Below are 22455 nucleotides of genomic sequence, written 5' to 3'. Positions count from 1 at the left end.
TTCATTTAGTTCTCAATTTGTAGGGTAGCAGTAAAGTGCTTTCTCATGCTCCCACACCTCCTAAAATGAATCCCTAGACTGCTCCACCACGCTCTTGAACCTTGGTGTGGCTTTTAATAAGAGTTTCTCAGAGCCACAGAGGGTCTCAGCTGCCCTTAGAGGTAGATGACATCAGGATCCCTTTAGGCTCCTAGTGGAGCCACAAAGAGATGGGAGACATACTGAAGCTGTGTGAGGACTCTAGGCATAGTAAAGCATGAAGAAGTGAGTTCATGAGTCCTGGGATCCTCTTTTCCCCCAGAGACCCAACTCAGCCCACAACCAGGACTCAACTTTCCTTTTGCTTGATCATGCCATAGCCTGCCAATTGTCTCTGAATACAGCTCCCTTACATTAGGGAGTTCTGCATCACAGCCCCCGTTCTAGCACTGAGAACAAGCACCCTACTATTACACAGAGCAGAGCTTCTCATAGCTTCTCCCCATTCCTCATTCTTTTGGAGATTTGGCCACTGCAGCATGAGTACAATATTCCTAGGTGGGAATGTCCACAAGCCCCATCCTGGGTTTACATGAAAATAGACATTTAAGAAGCCTCCTGGTGTCAAAGGTTCTAAGTGGGGCTCTTCTCCCCTCTGTTCCTTGAAATAAGTAATAAACTCACAGAAACAGGGAAGGAATAACCACAAGAACAAATTGGATGAATTTCCTCGTTTATACAAACCAATTCAGTGAACGATAACAGTAAAAAAAAACCATCTGTACTATTCCTTTCAAAGCCATTGTATGAAATCTTTCATCAATAACCACCCCTGCTTAGCCTATCACTTACCTGAAACCAGCTTCTCACAATTAAAAAAAAAAAAAGAAAAAGCAGATAAAAGAGAAAAAAATTTTCCCAATTTCATTTATCCTTGAAAAACATGGCCTCTTTTTCTTGCTATTTTTCTCCAGAGACAAGATCCCCTCAAAGATTAAAAAGTCTTTCAGAAGGGTGGGAGTATCTGACTTTCTTCTCTCCCCTTCTCATTTGCATGTGTGCCTGTAAGCTCACACACACTCAGAGGTTTTCAAAAATATACAGAAATCGCTGTGATATGTGAAATACATTTGAAAACATCATCTAATCCCTAGAAGATTTGCTTCTGAATTTTTCCCAAGAAGGATATCAACACTGCAACTGATATCACACCATGTGGATCTTTTCTTTCTCTTCCCCTCAATCCTTCAATAGAGATAAAAGCAATCTTACCAGTCAATCCCAGTAAATTTTCTTAATAAAATTTTCTCCAATGGAACACAAAATTTAAAAAAAAGTATACAAAAATATTAACAAAATCATTAATAAAGGCTACTTATGTGTTCTGGGTTAGAATAGTTTATTTTTGTTATTTTGTACATTATAAATTTTTTGCAAGTAGCAAAAATATGAGTGCAAGATTGTACTAGAAGAGAAGATGTAGTTGGTTATCCCTATGGTACCCACAGACATTTGTATGAACTATAATGAAGCCTCTTTCATTAGTAGGAGCAAACTCAGAACCTGCCAAAGAGGGGAGGGGAGTCTCCAGGTGCAGAGGCCAGTTCTCACTCCAATTCCACTTCTTTGAAGGTTTTCTGGATAACCCCCATTACCATCAAGGTGACCACAGGTGGGTTTGTTCCACATAGTATGGTCCTGGTCTAATTTTTATTCAAGCAAGGGGCAGAGATGAGGTTGGAACTTTGATTAAAGGCTTAATTCAAACTACAGGGAAAGACAAACTAACAGTAACCAGAAGCAAGGTAATTTTGTTTTATACAACTCACTTTTCTCACCTTCTAGTTGATGCTTTGTCTCAAGGAACCCCTGTTGCCTGATTTTGTCTGTCCCCAGCACCAGGAACTGATTCTCTGTATCCCTGCCCACTGTCCACATTCAGGAAGGGGAGGAGACGAGAGAGGGCAAAAGAAGCTGCCCTTCCCAGTTGTGCCTTGTTTCCTTTATAAGAAGGGATCCTAGTCAGATTTGATGTTAATTATCAAGACTGACTTAGCCTAGTAGGTGCATCAGAATCACCTGCAGGGCTTGTCAAACCACAGCTTGCTAGGCTTCAACCACAAAGATTCTTTTTTTTTAATTTTTTTTCTGCGGTACGCGGGCCTCTCACTGCTGTGGCCTCTCCCGTTGCGGAGCACAGGCTCCGGACGCGCAGGCTCAGCGGCCATGGCTCACAGGACCAGCCGCTTCGCGGCACGTGGGATCTTCCCGGACCGGGGCACGAACCCGTGTCCCCTGCATCGGCAGGCGGACTCCCAACCACTGCGCCACCAGGGAAGCCCAACCACAAAGATTCTTGATTCAGTAGATCTGAGGTGGAGCCACAGAGTTTGCACATCTAACAAATTATGAGATGCTGCTGTTGGTGCTGGACCATAGTTTTAGAATCTCTGACTGAGCCCATATCCATTAAAGATGATTCTTTTAGAGACTTCCCTGGTGGTGCAGTGGTTAAGAATCCACCTACCAGTGAAGGGGACACGGGTTCGAGCCCTGGCCCGGGAACATCCCACATGCCGCGGAGCAACTAAGCCCATGCACCACACCTACTGAACCTGCGCTCTAGGGCCCACGTGCCACAACTACCGAAACCTGTGTGCCTAGAGCTCATGCTCTGCAACAAGAGAAGCCACTGCAATAAGCCCACGCACCACAATGAAGAGTAGCTCCCCTGCTCGCTACAACTATAGAATGCCCACACGCAGCAACAAAGACCCAACGCAACCAAAAATTAATACATTTATTTTTTAAAAAAAGAGCTTCTGTGGTTTCTGGGCTGGAGGGTCAGATAAAGTCACATTTAGCAAATTCTTCGGTAGTCATGGGCTCACAGATTGAATACCATGCACTGGCAACGAATTCCTCGCAGGACTCAAGAGATGCAGGTGCCTCTAGCTTTAGCCCCAGGGGATCACAGTCAAGGGTGTGCGGGAGACTGGTCTCTGCGGCTGGGACAAGACTCTTAGATGGGTAAGACTGGTCCCAACTTAAATCCTCACAGAAGCTCACGGGGGCCCTGCAGTTCCCAGCATCGTCCCTGGGAAACACTCTCACAGTCCCAGGGACGTAGGGAGGAATCAAAGGGAGGCTGTCAAGGACACTGGATGTAATGCCCTCCAGAGATGGCAGGCATGGGCCAGGGTGCATCGGATTTTCGGGATCCAATGGAGGACCCAAGGGTTGAAGGTCAGGGGCGCAACAGCACCCGGAAGGCTTAGAAGGATGTTGCAGCCATGGGCTCAGCAATGCAGGGCTGTCCATCAAGGGATCGCCAGCAAACGGGAGCTGAGATTCGAAGTCCAGACATGATGGGTGTGTTGTGTCTAAGGACAGGCGCCTCCTACTCCGGGCCCGGACAGTGGGATCCTGAGTCCCCTCTTCCCGAGGACGACGACGAGGACCGTATCGTCCAGGTAGGTGGAGATCCGCAGCAGATGGACCTGCGGTCAGCGGCGGAGTCAGGCCGGGTTCCGCGGAGCTGTAGGCAGCCGCAGCCCCGAACTGGGCAGCAGAGCAAGAACCCCGGGCCGGCGAGGGGGGTGGGGACGCAGGATCCACAGGGGCTCGACAGCGGGTCCCATGGCAGGCGGCCACGGGCGGACGGCGGTGCGAGGCGCTGCGGGACGGACAGTGCCTCCGGCGGAGCGCGGGTCCCCCAGGAGCGCGGACCTCCCTCCAGGCGTTCAGGAACTGGCTGCTGGGCTCCGTGGGCTGCGTGTGGTCCACCACGGTCCGGTCCTGCCCGCGTTTCCACAGCTCGTAGCGCTCCGGTTGCAGGATGCGCACGAAGGCGTCCATGGAGAAGGTGACCCGGGCCTCCCCGCAGCTGCACTGCGATGCCACTTTGCCATAATCGATCCAGCGCGGGGAGGCGAAATTGATGGCTTCCGCGCAGTTGAAACCATGGTTGAAGCCGGAGTGGTAGCCATAGGGAAACGTCACTATGAACTCTCCAGCCTCCTGAGTGACCCGACCGAAGGGGATGCCGTTCTCCTTGAGGACCGTGGGCGAGATGAGAGCCACCTTGTGCCGCAGGAAGGCCTTACAGCCCCGCGAGCTGCCCGGGAAAAGCTCCCTGGCCAGGCCTTCCAGGCGCCGGCCGTGCTCCAGCGACACCGCGTACCAAGTCTTGGGCTCCCCAAAGTGCAGGTAGTTGATGCTGTAAAGGTCCATGTCCTCCGTGTGCCAGGCGAAGGCGGTCTTCCACATGCCAAAGTAAAGGTAGGGGGTGTTGACGCCCTCGATGACCACTCCGCATTCCTGTTCCAGCAGGTCCTGAATGGTTCCCAGATGTCCAAGGTTCCACTGCTTCGTGTTTTCATCGAATAAGGAGCCACTGACGTCCGCACCATATACTGGTGAACCATAGGGGCGCGTTTTCCAATATTTTCGCTCCAGATCCTCAAAATCAGAGTAGAATGGAGTCTGGTGTTTTTCACTGTTTGTTAAGCGGCGATACTCGCTCACGGTCATGGCTTTCTTCTTTTTGTGGTGCTGAGTAAACACACCTGCCTGCCCAGAAATCACCTGCTGGAGGGGAGCGGCTATTAAGATGTCATCGATGTCATCATAGGTCTTTCTGGCTTTCCAGTCCTGGGGTGGAATTATCTTAGCCAGGCCTGCTCGGTGTGCACCTTGGGATTCCATATAAGCAATGTATTTATTGAAATCATTAAACTCTTCTTTGGTCGGACGAAATACCATTATGCTACAACTTGGGTTCTGGGCCCAGTTGGACTTAGACTTCATAGCTTTCATTAATAAGCAAGAAACTCCCAAGTTTTTACTTATGTTCTGGATAGGTGAGGATGCTGGTAAACACTACTTTCTCAAAAATGGGTTGGAGTATATCAGCAGGAACTCCCAGTAGACTTTAGTGCAATGAGTTGATAATATTTCTTAGGCTTGCTGATTCTGCAGGGGACTCCACGCTGGGCAGAAGCCTTGCTCAGGATTGATGCTGGCTGAGCCTGCAAGTCTGTGATGTCCTTGGCTGACACTTGGCTCTGGCCTCTTGAGCTCTAGTGAATCACCACCCAGCCCTGGGTGGGTATCCCAAATGTCGTGTCTTCAGGGCAGTATTGGAAACAAAACCTAAGAAAAAATACAATACAGACAGGTTGCAAACTAATGTTTGGAGATAGTTACTAGGGAACTACAAATAACACACCACCATGGAATATAATTGCATATTCAAAGAAAGGCTAAAATGTCATAAGATTGACAGTACAAGAAATGGTGTTGTTAACAGTGGAAATTCCTGTACTCTAGTAAGGAGAATGGAAATCATTACATTCACTTTGAAAAACTATTTGGACAGTGTCCACTAAAACTGAACTTACCCATGTGCTATGATTCATGCCTAGGATATGTGTATATCTGTGCAATGAAAGTCAATTCCAAGAATGTTCAGAACAACATTATTTCAGTAGCCAAACACTGGAAACAACTCAAATGCCAGTCAACAGTAGAATGGTTAAGTACATTGTAGTGTATTCATACAATGGAATACAATACAGCAATGAAGATAAACAAGAACTACATGAAAATATAAGAATAATTCTATAAACAGAATACTGAGCAAAATTATCCAGACCCAAAAGAATACCTATTCTTTGCTTCCATTTATATAAAGAGAAAAAGGAGGCAACGTAATCTATGTTAGAAGTCAGAGCAGTGGTTACCTTTGTGAGAGAGAGAGGTTGTGAGTGGGGGTGTGAGGAAGTCTCTAGAATATTGTGAATATTCTATCCTGAAGGCAGGTGCTGGTTACACAGCCATCAGAATGGCTCACTGTCATAAATCATCACGTTATGATGATTTTTACAAATTTCTGTGAAATAATTTGTTTTAATTTATTTAAATTATTTAAATAAATTTTAAAATATAGTTTAGGGTGAAAAGCATTAAAGGAGACAGATATCTTACATTGTACCAAAAGGAAAAGGAAGGGTGACTGAAAATATATGAACTAAACATTCAATTGAAGAAGCTACAAAATAGAAGAAGAGAAAGAAGGGGTAGGAGTAAAAAATAACAAAGAATAAAGAAAATTTAATGAAAGAAAACACATACAACACCAAATACTGATGACCAAAATTATTCTTGGAAGAAATTAAGGATAGCAATAAAACATGGGCATAACTGCGCCTAAGAAAGAAGGGGAAAATAAACCACTAGGAATGAAATAGTGTACAAAAGAACTTTTAAAATCTCAAAAGAGAATCTTAGGAGAAACGTGACAGCAAGATTTTCAAAAGATAAGAGAAAAGAATAATTTTCTGGAGAGGAAACATATCCAAAATGGATCCAAGAAACACCAGAAAGCTTGAATAATACCCCAGTATAAGAAGCTGGTTCAAAGTACGACACCTGAAAGTCCAGGGGACACATTATTTTATATGTGAATCTAGAAAAGTTGCAAGAACAGTTAACTCTTACTGTGCAAATTGTCTCAGAGTACAGAAAAAGTGGGAAAGCTACTCAGATGAGGCTATTCTGATCTCTGATAGCAAAACGAAAAAAGGACAATAAAAAAATAAAGCTACAGGCCATCACTGTTTATAAGCATAGATGAAAACATAAACTGGAATGTCATCCAATGAAATACAGCAATATAATAGAAGAATAATACATCATGACCAAATAGAAAGGAAGGATGATTCAACACTGGAAAATTTAATGATATAATTCAGAATATTAACAAAGTAAATGAAAAATACCATCATCTTATAGGTACCGAAAAAGCATCTGATGAAATGAAAAATCCATTCATGATTTTACATTCTTACTTGCAAAGCATCACGAGAAACTTGTTTTGTAAGATAAAGAATTTCAAGGTAAAAAATAGCAAGGATCATTCTTAACTGTGAAACAAATGTAACATTCTCATTAAAGTTAGGAAAAAGAGATGCATCAACATGAAAAGCTTCTCAACATCACTAATTATTAGAAAAATGAAAACCTCTTGCGCTGTTGGTGGGAATGTAAGTTGATAGAGCCACTATGGAGAACAGTATGGAGGTTCCTTAAAAACTAAAAACAGAACTACTATATGATCCAGCAATCCCACAACTGAGCATATACCCAGAGAAAACCACAATTCTAAAAGACCCATGCACCCCAATGTTCATTGCAACACTATTTACAATAGCCAGGTCATGGAAGCAACCTAAATGCCATTGACAGATGAATGGATAAAGAAATCGTGGTACATATAAACAACGGAATATTAGTAAGCCATAAAAAAGCAAGAAATTGCATCATTTGTTGAGACGTGGGTGGATCTAGAGACTGTCATACAGAGTGAAGTTATTTGAAAGAGAAAAACAAATATCGTATATTAACACATGTATGAGGAACCTAGAAAAATGGTGCAGATGAAACGCTTTGCAGGGCAGAAGTTCAGACACAGATGTAGAGAACAAATGTATGGACACCAAGTGGGGAAAACTGCGGTGGGGTGGGGATGGTGGTGTGCTGAATTGGGCGATTGGGATTGACATGTATACACTGATGTGTATAAAATTGATGACTAATAACCTGCAGTACATATAAAAAAAAAACAGCTAATACTGAACTTTCTTTAGGTTATTTGTATGGAAATATGTTAAAATAAATGTTTCAGATATTACACGAAACTTCTAAATATCTTATATGTTCTGGTATAATGTTATAAGTCATAATACTAGTTATTACTTTAAAATGTATATCTCAGAAATAACTAAATTTCATTGTCAGTTGCATTATTATGAACTTTCCACAAACCTTTAACCGTGGTCATTTTTAAGTCTTTTGTCATTTACAGAGAGTACTGCGGTACTCTGATGCTTTTGCAAAAATATTCCTATGAAAGGGTTTCATCTTCAAGGAATTCATGGAAAACACTCTGACAAGTACAGGTTTCTGGTAACTGAGTATACTGTGTAATTGAACGAATAAGCATTTTCAGAACTCTGATGGCAAACTGATGAATTCATAAAAGTGCCTTACAAAACATCAAGAAGGATAAAAAATTAGTTACCTGGGAATGAGTGAGCTGATGAGGATGATTATAACTTTTGAGACTTTATGTTCGAATAAAAAAAAATCCCACAAGAACTCAGAGGCAAAAAATATACAAGTCAATTTTCACTGCAAAGTAAAGGAGCTGTTACAGTGGAAGATTACTGGACTGAATGTCAATATTATGACATAGTACGAGTGTGTTTCGTGTTTGGTAATTGCAGTCATTGTTGCTTTTCTTGTGGTCATCCATTTACAATGCTTTGTATCAGTTTATTTCTCTCGTAAAACTAAAATACAGTGTGTGTGTGTGAAAAAAAAACATATAGAAAACAATGTCAAAAATAAATTTCACTATGTATACTCCACGTTCAACTTGTACTCTATGGAGCATATGTAATAGTTATAATTTTAGGACAGAAAATATATGTGTACCAATAAAGAAAAAAAAAAAGCAAACTATCTCATTAACCCAATTTCAAGTGCTCCCTTAATACTGTTTCCTAATCCTCTTAAGCTCCCTTAATTTCCACCAAATATTCTCTTTCACTTTTCCCTGTTCTCAAACATCAGGCACAGCTATTCCACCCCACTTCGAATCCTTCGAATGTCCTAAAAGTCCCTAAGTGATCTGGCCCACCAACACCTCTTGACCTCACCCATTTCTACCCTGCTCCTTGCTGTCTCCTTCCAAACACATTCCTGGCTGTGTCTCAAAAAGGCCGGTATACTCTTGTCTGATGGTCTTAGCATCATGGCAACTCTCAAGCCTCAGCCCAAACATCACCTTTTCAGTGAAGTCTCCTCTGATCCTCTTGCTTTGGATAAAAGTAGAGACAATTTTCCTTCCACGAAAACAGGTACTCTCTCAAGAGAACAGTTTCAAGTGAAACTTGAACTGATGGTCAGTACCCATGTATCTCTCCCAGATTCTACTCAACTCAGCCCCACCTGAACTGCATCATTCCTGATGCCATCACAATTGAATGGAATCAGCTCTTCCAACTGTCTAGTAAAAGGCCTCATTTTTAAACTTATCAGCCCACAAAACACAGGTGTTTTGCCTGAAATTTTTCCTTTAAGATTTCTTACAAGAAAATATATGGCATCTAAAGGTTATACAAATGTCAGGGTCCTTTTAGGTACAGAGGGATTTCCCTGGGAAAGCTGCCAGAATGGGCGGAGCTAGCACAGTGGTCAGGGCATTAAACACCACTAGTATCCGGTCAGCACAAGAACCAGGGAGGAGAAGAAAACCACGCTAAAGAAATCGGTGAGGAAGAGCTCAACTGCCTTTAGAGAACAAAGGCATTGAACCTTCCTCACCCTGTAGTCTCCCCAATAAGACTAAGATCAGCTGGCCTGCCACTGTTCCAAGTAATAGAAACTCCCCACATCTCCTATGGTCTGCAAGAGGTGCCAGAGGTCCCTATATGTTATCTGGGGTCCATTCAAGACAAGAGGAAGCTGGGGCTGGGGCCCAATCCTCTACCACCTCTCTCCCCAAAGAGGTCACCACTATTTGGCTTAAACATAAAACCTTTATTCTTTGGGTCAGGGATCAGGGACAAAATAATAGCCAAGGAAGGGCTTGCTCTCTGTGACCCCTGCTGGTAGCTTTTGTAAGAATGCATCAAATGCAAGAGGGAAGAGATATGGGAACATATGTATAACTGATTCACTTTCTTATAAAGCAGAAACTAGCACACCATTGTAAAGCAATTATACTCCAATAAAGATGTTAAAAAAAAAAAAAGAGTGCATAAAACGAACGTTTCCTGCAGACCAGAATACTGATGGCAGGGGCCCTTTGAGTGAACAGTAGTAGCTCTTTATACCTCTGCCCTGGAGCCTCATGCACCATGGAATATGCACAAGGTAGGTAATGGAGGATCAAAAGAATTCGCTTTTCTCCTTTTCTAACTTTAATGTCAACGATAGAAGAAACAATCTCGAGGTCACTACAAAATGTATTGGTAATAAATGGTGGGGAGGGGAAGTGGTTGACAATCTAGCACATCCCTGAGGGAGTGTGACCAATGCTGTTAACTTAGCCTCTAAAGATTGGGTGGAAGTCAAATAATATCTCTCTTCCTATTCCAGAAACACCTGAGGAGCACTCAAGGGTCCTGGGGATAGATTGTTATGAAGGAGAAGCATTGTTCAAAAATGACCCTATATTTTCATCCTAGGATGCCTGAACAGTAGGCTAGCCTAGACTCCTTCCATGACTGGACGGCTATAGCATCCAAAAGGGCCCAAGGTCCCCAGGTGCCTCCTAACGTACAGGGCTGCTGGCTTTCCCAGACAGCTCCTGTAAATGGCTGGCATGATATCTAGGCAGCTTAATTCCCCAAGCAGTCTGAAGGTCCCTTTCCTAATAAAGTGGCTGTCATCAAAGCCCTATTTGAAGGAAGAGCAATGGGGAAGGGGTCTCCACTAGAACAAAATCCTCCTCAACATGGGATGCCTCTCCATGTAGATGCTGAAGAAATACAGAGCCTATGTGTGCCTTGGTCTTGATGTGTTTCCTGAACTCATATTGTATGACTTTGTGGAATTTTCCTCCATGCAGAAGGGGACTCAAAAGATGGGAAGAAAGTAAATAGTAAGGTTTCATCAGGGTTAGGGTTTTCCAGCCATGTGTATCTCAAGGAGAGAGGAACAAGTGTCTTGACGGATTGGACGGAGGGATAAGAGAGTGATTAAAATGATGGGCCAGTAAATTTATCCTGGGTAAAAAAGGAAATGAGAACATGAGGGCAATGATGGAGAATGAAACAGTGTTTGATTCATGGGCTGAATGTCTCCATTAGGTCAAATACGTCTATTAGAACACTAGGAAATGTAAGCTAGAAAGAGAATGGAATGCTTGAAACATAGGTGGTCCTATCATTATTCCCATTTTATGGGGGAAGAAACTGAGGTGTAGAAAACTTTATCTTTAAGTTAATAGTTGGTGTTCTCAATCCCTAGAGTTATTTTTGTACTTGACTTATCTTCCATATAAAACTACGTTGAGAGCATTTTCTAGGCCTTTTTCATCATCGTATTTTCCAAGGGATCTTGGTACTTCATGTAGTGCACACTCCAAAAATGTTTATTAAAAAAATAAGTAACGAAAATCATTTGGCACACACTGCAGTCTCTCTCCTCTTGGTTACACCATCTTTCTTCCTACTCTCCTGTCTCAGGGGAAGAGAAGATACTCCCCCCTCTCCAGAGCTAATCTTGCCATTTAAACTCCTTAAATAGACACCTCTCATGCATTCCAACACTATGGTCAATTAAATGATCACTATCACCTCTGTAAAGAGTTAAATCATCAGTCATCAGTCTCTTTCCTGATTTAAGCTGCATCCATTCTCTTACCTTCATTTCAATACCCAACATGTCAAAACATAGGCAAAAATAATCTACCTTTACAAAAACATTTCCTCATCTCTCTTGTTTTCTGATTCTGACCCCACTTCTCCACTGAAATTCATCTCTGTAAATCATCACGTTGTCTCCCAAGTGCTGCTCCGTGGGTTACACTTTATCTCTCTACATCATTGATTCGTGGCGCACCTCCTTCCTCCTAAAATGTCTCTGACCTCCAGGGTACTGATAGTCTTCTCCGGTTCTTCTCTTTCTCATTGGATCCACTTCTTTCTCTACTATACAAATGCAGTCTTATTTCAAAGCTGAATTCTCATCTCTCTTTTAACTCTTTTTATTTTTCCCCTTAAATTTCCTTTTTATGTTCACGGCATTCTTTAGTATCACACTCTCTCTCTCTTTAAAGATATTATTTAGTGCCATAGCTTTCTCGAATAGCACTGACTTTCTTCTGTGCTTCTGATTTGCTTTTCCTTCTTGACTGGCCACTGGGCCCCTGAAAATCAACTTGTTTAGTACAAAGTGATCATCTTTCTCCTGAAATTAACTTCCTCCTTTAGAAATCTTCTTTTCTAAGGATGTGAAATAGAAATTCCTAGTATCCTAGTTACCATTGACTATTACATCTCCCTCTCCCTAGACATAAAGTCGCTGATGTCGGGGTCGGGGGATCCCATGACAGTCTACTGTGAGGACTCAGGGACATCTGTATACCCCAGGGACATCTGTATACCCCAGGGAGGCTTCCTGTGCTCTCCTTCCTCATATAAGAAGCCAAGGATCCAGCTTGCCTTCCTTTTCTACTTATAGCTGTCACCACTCAAGCTAGACCCTGAGGATCTACAAGTACTGCTCATTTGTATCATGTGATAATCTCCCCATCTCACCCTAATTTATAATCTCAACAATTCTTCTACAATGATTTTATTTAAAACTATATAAAAATATAATCACATTTTTCATTCTATATGAAAACTTCCTCTAAAGAAGTGAAAAGAGAAGAGTGAAACAATTTAGAAGGAAAATTATGTCAAAAATTTAAATACCATACTAAGGGTCTTTCCTCTAATAAACAATAAAATGCTAATTACGAATAACAAACAGGCCCTCATTTCTTATTGAATTATTAATAGGCAACTAAAACAAGCCTTGAGCTGAATTTTTGTTTTTGTTTCTTTTTGGCTTTGCCCGTGGCATGTGGGATCTTATTTCCCTGACCAGGGATCAAACTCGTCCCCCTGCAGTGGAAGCACAGAGTACTAACCACTGGACTGCCAGGGAAGTCCCCTGTATTGGTTTTATAAACTAAATTATTTCCTTTTTACATTTCTAAGGATCCTAGGAGGAATGAGGCCGGGCCACCATGTTTATAAAATAAATAATCTAGATACACATTAGTCTTCAGATATTGAGCATCCAAAGGAAACACTCTGATTTTGTAAGTGTAACTCTGTGCGCAAATCAAACCTTTTCAGAATTTGCCACGTACAATTCCGGTGACCTTCAGTGCTCCAGACAAATGTCTTCTCTATGGGTCTCAGACGGTTGCTTTTACTGCGAAACCGCCTCCATGTTTCTTTCAATTGGAGCCACAGGTACTAGTTGAGAATAAGTACCCTTTCGTTTCAGTTACTCTTCCATTTTACCCTTATTCATGGTATCCCCAGTAACACAGAAATTCTTCATCTAAGGAAACCTGACAATTCTGACAATTGAAGAAAAGTATTTTTAGCACAATGATTAGACCTGATGGACTTCTGGAAATTCGGAGTCTTTCAAAAATAATTCCTCCAAGCTTTCCTGGTGTGTGTGTGTGTGTGTGTGTGTGTGTGCGTGTGTGTGTGTGTGTGTGTGTGTGTGTTTGTCTGTGTCTGTGTGTCTGTGTGTTTTAAACTGGGGAAGGTAAGAAGTGAAGTCAGTTTAATAAATCCTCTCACTGTGGCCATTGTCCAGTTTGCTTATTGTACAGATTGCTCAACAATTTCAGGAAAGCCTTCTTGTCTTTTATGTTCCGTGCATATTTCAAAGCTATTATTTCAAATGAGGATTGTTGACAGAATGCCTCAGACCTTAGCCATTGTTTCTGCTGACAGCCAATATCTAAATGCTGTGTTTAATAAATTTCCTCTCAAGTTGGAAAGTCTACTTACTGTTTATTGAAAATAATTATAACCATAATATTTGATGGCGAAATAAATTCTATTTGATGGAGATAAGTGACTCAACATTCCCCCTATTATTGGACAGTTACTTTGTTTTTTACTTTTCCACAAGTATTCTTAATCCCTTATAAATATCCTATATTTCAATACCTAGATCAGTATATTTGGTAAAACATTAGTTAAATAATGAAATTCATTGGATTAGATTTCTAGAAATGGAATTACTTCATTGCAAGATTTAAACATTTAAAATCCTTAACATGTATTGCCAAAATTTTCCAGAAACATATCACTTTACATCCTCAACCATTCACTTTACTCTGAAAAACAATCTTTAATAATTTGTTAAGAAAATTATTGTGAAAAATTTTGGTGAAAAAGTGTAGCTCTAGTTTTAATTTATACTTCTTAGATTACAACTAAGATTGACTTTTATTTCTTCAATGTATGCTAGCCATTTGTATTGCTTCATATCCTTTGCCCGTTTTTCTCTAATATGGTTCTAGTGTTTTTACTCATTTACTTACATGAACATTTTATACATTATGTGACTATTTCACATATTTTACACAATATATGAACATTTTACAAATTGCTCATGTGAATATTTTACATATTAAACCCTTTGTTTAATGTGTTCATAGTTTTTTCCCAGTTTTCCATTTCTTTAATTTTATTTTTAAGTGGTTTTGGCAAATATTTCAGTTTAATATATTAAAATGTTGAGTGGGTCTTTTCCTTTGTAATGCCTTTCATGGCCTTTATGTTTAGACAGTTAGAAAGTTATTGGCCCATCCAGAGACAGATAAATATTATCTTATGGGGTTTTTCCTTTTTATATGTTAATTTTACTTTTAATTTGGATTTTAATTATACCTTTAATTCTAAGTGGGGTATTGGAGTTTGTTTTATTAACTTTTTTTTATAGTTTTGCGAGTATGGTATGAGGAATAAGGGAGATGTAAGTATGATTCCTAGTCCTAGTGTGCTGTGTTCCCATTAGTTTATAGGAGCTTTTCTTTGTCCCAGTACTCTTAAATTTCTTCCGTCTCAAAATGCTGGTTGTTTAGTTTTATGAAAACTTTTTAGTTCCTTCTTTGACAACTTCCTCTAGTTTTTCCCTCTGTACATTATCTCCTGTATTTGGATATCAGACCTCATGGACTGGACCTCCAATTTTTGTGTCTTTTCTTCTTCCAGTTTTCTTTCCCTTTATCACTGTGCTTTATCTTCTGAAATTTTTTCTCATCTTTATCTTGTAAACCTACTTCTATTGTCTTTTTCATTTCTCCTATCAAACTTTTAATTTTTAATAGCTCATTTCTGTCCCCTTAGCTTTTTCAAGTGTATATAGCTTCCTTCCCTGCCCCCACCATTGTCCTATTTTTGTTTCACAGGTGCACTTATTTCATGTCTCAGAAAATACTAAAACGTCAAAGGCTATTGGAGGTATTTTTCTCTCCTGCATAGTCTGTTTCTTTGAAACTTCTTTTTATTTTTTTTTCTTTTGTTTTGTTTTGTTTTGGTTTCTCTCTTTCATGTTTACGGCTTTCCTCAAGTGTCTGGTGATCTTTAGTAGTTGGCACACATATAAGAGTACAGCATAAAGAACTGATTAGAAGCTCAGGGTGTGTGTATGAGTTTGGAGATTATGCTTCCCTGAATGGTGATCTGGCGGGGTTGTTTCCTGTCTGAACCTCTGATGTTGGTATCTCTATGACTGGTGATATTCAACAGTGAAGAATCTTCCAATCTTCCTCCTGAGGGGACAGGCCTGGCTTCCCCACCACATGGAAAATGGGTCCTGGATTTTCCAGTATCCAGCTTGGGAAGTTCACTAAATCAATTGGTTTTCCCTATGACAACCACATTCTCAACAATTCCTGGAAATTCCCAGTGCAGAGACCATCCTTTTCAGCTGCTCTAGAAAATGAAGCTTAGTCTTCTGTTCAGGGTGAGAGAGAGCAGTTTACCCTGCTGCCCAGAGGGAGGGGATCTGAGGTTCTCACTGCTTCTAAGACACACTTTCCACAAGCCCTCCTTAGCCTCATTTTAACTGCCACTTCCAGAGGCACCTGGTGCCATGAAATCCTAAGCCTTCTGGGTTCTTAGAGACAATTGTGTTGCTTCTTGGCTTTCCTCACTGCCAATTTAGCATTCAAATTTCCTGGGTTTGACAAATCAGTTTCAACTTGTCCATCTGTTTTCAAGTTTTGCTACTATATTATCTCCTTTACCATTTTCTTGGTATATTACTTCTTAAAACAAAAATCCTGTTATCGTCACTCCAGCGTAGTTTTGGAGGGAACAAATAAACGATTATGTTTAAACCACCATCTTTATCTCTTCTTGTTTCCCCAAATGTCTCTCACAATAGTTCCTTAAACAAACTCCCAGCTTCAGTCAAATCCATCTAGCCATTGTCCCTGACTCCATGTGCTTCCTCCCTCACTTCTGTTCTCTTACCCTTATCTAAATTACAATCCCTGCTTTCAAGAAGACTCTCCTACTTAAGGGATTCTTCTCTACAAGTACTAGGTCTCCGAAACGACTCTCCTCTACACTCCACCAACACCATTTGTCTGGCCCGTTTATTTGGTGCTTAAACTGTTGATGTGGGAACTCTCCAGACTGTTTTACTTGACAGCTTGCTTTCACTTCTAATGGGCACTTGTCTAAAGTCATAAATCCCTTCAATGAGATGTGCTTGCTTCTTTCTCTAAGATACCTGCATGATTCTGCTCCATAAGCTTCAACATTACTTTCTTGAGAAGCTCCGTGGAAAAGAGAAGAATAAAACCTTCCTTTTCCTGGACCTTTTTATCTCAAATGCCAATATCTGATGTGGACTCCCTAGTTAGGAATACCCAGGAGTGTGGATATAGAGAAGTGTCAGGCCTGCACAGCATGGATTAAATCCTGATACAGCTGAACAGCATAAATTCAATATCATCGTCTTATAGGTATCTAAAAAGCACCTGATGAAATGCAAAATCCATTCATGATTTTACAATTCTTACTTGCAGAGCATCAAGAGAAACTTGTTTTGTAAGATAAAGAATTTCAAGGTAAAAAATAGCAAGGATCATTCTTAACAGTGAAACAAATGTAACATTCTCATTAAAGTTAGGAAAAAGAGATGCATCAACATGAAAAGCTGCTCAACATGACTAATTATTAGAGAAATGCAAATCAAAACTACAACGAGGTATCACCTCACACCAGTTAGAATGGGCATCATCAGAAAATCTACAAACAGCAAACGCTGGAGAGGGTGTGTTGAAAAGGGAAACCTCTTCAACTGTTGGTGTGAATGTAAATAGATACAGCCACTATGGAGAACAGTATGGAGGTTCCTTAAAAAACTAAAAATAGAATTACCATATGATCCAGCAATCCCACTACTGGGCATATATCCAGAGAAAACCATAAGTCAAAAACACACATGCACCCCAATGTTCACTGCAGCACTATTTACAACAGCCTGGTCATGGAAGGAACCTAAATGCCCATCGCTAGACGAATGGATAAAGAAGTTGTGGTACATATAAACAATGGAATATTACTCAGCCATAAAAAAGAATGAAATTGAGTCATTTGTTGAGACGTCGATGGATATAGAGACTATCATACAGAGTGACGTAAGTCAAAAAGAGAAAAACAAATACCGTACATTAACGCATGTATGTGGAACCTAGAAAAATGGTACAGATGAACCGGTTTGCAGGGCAGAAGGTGAGACACAGATGTAGAGAACAAACCTATGGACACTAAGGGGGGAAACCCGTGGTGGGGTGGGGATGGTGGTGTGCTGAATAGGGACTGACATGTATACACTGATGTGTATAAAACTGATGACTAATAAGAAACTGCAGTATAAACAAACAAACAAAAAACAACTAATACTAAACTTTCTTTGGGTTTTTTGTATGGAAATATGTTAATATAAATGTTTCTTTCAGACATTACATGGAATATCTAAAAATCTTATATGTTCTGGTACAATGTTATAAGCCATAATTCTAGTTATTACTTTAAAATGTATCTCTCAGAAATAACTGAATTTCCTTGTCAAATGCATTATCATGAACTTTCATCAAACCTTTAACCGTGGTCATTTTTAAGTCTTTTGTCATTTACAGACAGTTCTGGGTGTACTCTGATGCTTTTGCAAAAATGTTTCTATAAGAGGTTTTCATCTTCAGGGAATTCATGGAAAAGACTCTGACAAGTACAGGTTTCTGGTAACTGACTATACTGCTGAACTGAAAGAATAAGCATTTTCAGAACACTAATGGAAAACTGACGAATTCATAAAAGTGCTAACAAAGATCAAGATTTTAAAAAATTAATTACATGGGACTGAGTGAACTGATGTGGCTGATTATAATTTTTGTGACTTTCTGTTTGAATAAAAAAAAATCCCACAAGGACTCAGAGGCAAAAAATATACAAATCAATTTTTACTGCAAGTAAAGAAGCTGTTACCGTGGAGGATTACTGGACTGAATGTCACTATTATGACATAGTAAGAGTGTGTTTCGTGTTTGGTAATTGCAATCATTGTTGCTCTTGTTGTGGTCATCCATTTACAATGCTTGTGTCAGTTTATTTATCCCTTAGAAAAATAAAATACAGTGTGTGTGTGTGTGAAAAAAAAGAAACATATTGAACATACTCCAAGTTCAACTTGAACTGTACGGAGTATATGTAATAGTTATAATTTTAGGATAGAAAATATATGTGTACAAATAATTAAAAAAGAAAAAAAGAAAAAAGCAAACTATTTCATTAACTCAATTTCAAGTACTCCCTTAATACTGTTTCCTAATCCTCTTAAGCTCCCTTAATTTCCACCATTCAAATATTCTCTTTCACTTTCCCCTGTCCTGAAACTTCAGGCACACCTATTCCACCCCACTTCGAATCCTTCGAATGTCCTAAAAGTCCCTAAGTGATCTGGCCCACCATCACCTCTTGAGCTCACCCCTTTGTACCCTGCTCCTTTCTCTCTCCTTCCAAACACATTCCTGGCTGTGTCTCAAAAAAGGCGGGTACACTCTGGTCTGATGATCTTAGCACCGAGGCAACTCTCAAGCCTCAGCCCAAACATCACCTTTTCAGTGAAGTCTCCTCTGATCCTCTTGCTTTGGATAAAAGTAGAGACAATTTTCCTTCCACGAAAACAGGTACTCTCTCAAGAGAACAGTTTCAAGTGAAACTTGAACTGATGGTCAGTACCCATGTATCTCTCCCAGATTCTACTCAACTCAGCCCCACCCGAACTGCATCATTCCTGATGCCATCACAATTGAATGGAATCAGCTCTTCCAACTGTCTAGTAAAAGGACTCATTTTTAAAGTCATCAGCCCACAAAACACAGGTGTTTTGCCTGAAATTTTTCCTTTAAGATTTCTTACAAGAAAATATATTAAAGGTTATACAAATGTCAGGGTCCCTTTAGGTACAGAGGGATTTCCCTGGGAAAGCTGCCAGAATGGGCGGAGCTAGCACAGTGGTCAGGGCATTAAACACCACTAGTATCTGGTCAGCACAAGAACCAGGGAGAGGAGAAGAAAACCACGCTAAAGAAATCGGTGAGGAAGAGCTCAACTGCCTTTAGAGAACAAAGGCATTGAACCTTCCTCACCCTGTAGTCTCCCCAATAAGACTAAGAAAGATCAGCTGGCCTGCCACTGTTCCAAGTAATAGAAACTCCCCACATCTCCTATGGTCTGCAAGAGGAGCCAGAAGTCCCTATATGTTATCTGGGGTCCATTCAAGGCAAGAGGAAGCTGGGGCCCAATCCTCTACCACCTCTCTCCCCAAAGAGGTCACCACTTTTTGGCTTAAACATAACACCTTTATCCTTTGGGTCTATATAATAATATATTATATATTATTGACAAAATAATAGCCTTGCTTGACAAAATAATAGCCAAGGAAGGGCTTGCTCTCTGTGACCCCTGCTGGTAGCTATTGTAAGAGTGCATCAAATGCAAGAGGGAAGAGATATGGGAACATATGCATATGTATAATTGATTCACTTTGTTATAAAGCAGAAAGTAGCACACCACTGTAAAGCAATTATACTCCAATAAAGATGTTAAAAAAATAAAAATAAAAAAGAGTGCATCAAAGGAATGTTTCCTGCAGACCAGAATACTGATGGCAGGGGCCCTGTGAGTGATCCTTAGTAGCTCTTTATACCTCCACCCTGGAGCCTCATGCACCATGGAATATGCAGAAGGTAGGTAATGCAGGATCAATGCACTCTTCTCCTTTTCCAACTTTAATGTCAAAGGATAAAAGAAACAATCTCGAGATTATGATGATTTTTACAAATTTCTGTGATATAATTTTTTTTAGTTTATTTAAATTATTTAAATAAATTTTAAAATATAGTTTAGGGTGAAAAGCATTAAAAAGGAGACAGATATCTTTCATCGTACCAAAAGGAAAACGAAGGGTGATTGAAAATATATGAACTAAACATTCAATTGAAGAAGCTACAAAATAGAAGAGAAAGAAGGGGTAGGAGTAAAAAAATAACAAAGAATAAAGACAAAGTTAATGAAAGAAAACACATACAACACCAAACACTGATGACGAAAAAGTATTCTTGGAAGAAATTAATGATAGCAATAAAACATGGGCATAACTGAGCCTAAGAAAGAAGGGGAAAATAAACCACTAGGAATGAAATAGTGTACAAAAGAACTTTTAAAATCTCAAAAGAGAATCTTAGGAGAAACGTGACAGCAAGATTTTCAAAAGATAAGAAAAAAGAATAATTTTCTGGAGAGGAAACATATCCAAAATGGATCCAAGAAACACCAGAAAGCTTGAATAATACCCCAGTATAAGAAGCTGGTTCAAAGTATGACCCCTGAAAGTCCAGGGGACACATTATTTTATATGTGAATCTCGAAAAGTTGCAAGAAACAGTTAACTCTTATTGTGCAAATTGTCTCAGAGTATAGAAAAAGTTGGAAAGCTACTCAGATGAGGCTATTCTGATCTCTGATAGCAAAACGAAAAAAGGACAATAAAAAAATAAAGCTACAGGCCATCTTTGTTTATAAGCATAGATGAAAACATAAACTGGAGTGTTATCCAACGAAATACAGCAATATAATAAAAGAATAATACATCATGACCAAATAGAAAGGAAGGATGATTCAACATTGGAAAATTTAATGATATAATTCAGAATATTAACAAAGTAAACGAAAACTACCATCATCTTATAGGTACCAAAAAAGCATCTGATGAAATGAAAAATCCATTCATGATTTTACATTCTTCCTTGCAAAGCATCACGAGAAACTTGTTTTGTAAGATAAAGAATTTCAACGTAAAAAATAGCAAGGATAATTCTTAACAGTGAAACAAAAGTAACATTCTCATTAAAGTTAGGAAAAAGAGATGCATCAACATGAAAAGCTTCTCAACATCACTAATTATTAGAGAAATGCAAATCAAAACTACAATGAGGGGGCTTCCCTGTTGGCGCAGTGGTTGAGAGTCTGCCTGCCGATGCAGGGGACGCGGGTTCGTGCCCTGGTCCGGGAAGATCCCACATCCCACATGCCGCGGGGTGGCTGGGCCCGTGAGCCATGGCCGCTGAGCCCGCGCGTCTGGAGCCTGTGCTCCGCAACGGGAGAGGCCACAACAGTGAGAGGCCCGCGTACTGCCCAAAAAAAAAAAAAAAAAAAAAAAAAAAAACTACAATGAGGTATCACCTCACACCAGTTAGAATGGGCATCATCAGAAAATCTACATACAACAAATCCTGGAGAGGGTGTGTTGAAAAGGGAACCCTCTTGCACTGTTGGTGGGAATGTAAGTTGATACAGCCACTATGGAGAACAGTATGGAGGTTCCTTAAAAAACTACAAATAGAATTACCATATGATCCAGCAATCCCACTACTGGGCATACACCCAGAGAAAACCATAATTCAAAAAGACACATGCACCCGAATGTTCACTGCAGCGCTATTTACAATACCCAGGTCATGGAAGGAACCTAAATGCCCATCGACAGACGTATGGATAAACAATTTGTGGTACATATAAACAATGGAATATTACTCAGCCATAAAAAACAATGAAATTGAGTCATTTGTTGCGATGTGGATGGATATAGAGACTGTCATACAGAGTGACGTAAGTCAGAAAGAGAAAAACAAATACCGTATATAAATGCATGTCTGGTGAACCTAGAAAAATGGTACAGATGAACCGGATGCAGGGCAGAAGGTGAGACACAGATACAGATAACAAGCCTTTGGACACCAAGGGGGGAAAACCGTGGTGGGGTGGGGATGGTGGTGTGCTGAATTGGGCGATTGGGATTGACATGTATACACTGATGTGTATAAAATTGATGACTCATAAGAACCTGCCGTATAAACAAACAAACAAGAAACAACTAATACTAAACTTTCTTTGGACTATTTGTATGGAAATATGTTAATATAAATGTTTCAGACATTATATGAAATTTCTAAAAATCTTATATGTTCTAGTATAATGTTATAAGTCATAATTCTATTACTTTAAAATGTATATCTCAGAAATAACTGAATTTCCTTGTCAAATGCATTATCATGAACTTTCATCAAACCTTTAACCGTGGTCATTTTTAAGTCTTTTGTCATTTACAGACAGTTCTGGGTGTACTCTGATGCTTTTGCAAAAATGTTCCTATAAGAGGTTTTCATCTTCAGGGAATTCATGGAAAAGACTCTGACAAGTACAGGTTTCTGGTAACTGACTATACTGCTGAATTGAATGAATAAGCATTGTCACAACACTAATGGAAAACTGATGAATTCATAAAACTGCTAACAAAGATCAAGAT

General features: G+C 40.0%; 1 protein-coding gene across 1 annotated transcript; it reads right to left on the bottom strand.

Moving 5' to 3' along the window:
• Positions 1–1511: 1511 nt before the first annotated feature.
• LOC149748777 (lysine-specific demethylase 4D-like) lies at positions 1512–4810 on the bottom strand. The gene has a single exon (XM_089915461.1). It carries the CDS (start codon positions 4795–4797, stop codon positions 2824–2826), a length of 1974 nt encoding a protein of 657 aa, XP_089771587.1. The 5' UTR covers positions 4798–4810; the 3' UTR covers positions 1512–2823.
• Between the last annotated feature and the right edge of the window lie 17645 nt (positions 4811–22455).

The sequence above is a fragment of the Delphinapterus leucas genome, chromosome 7, assembly GCF_059928025.1.
Source record: "Delphinapterus leucas isolate spDelLeu-1000000601 "Yukka" chromosome 7, BTC_Dleu_Yukka2, whole genome shotgun sequence".
Taxonomy (NCBI): domain Eukaryota; kingdom Metazoa; phylum Chordata; class Mammalia; order Artiodactyla; family Monodontidae; genus Delphinapterus; species Delphinapterus leucas.
The sequence above is the reverse complement of the archived record's forward strand: the minus strand, read 5'-3'. Positions and strand labels throughout refer to the sequence as shown.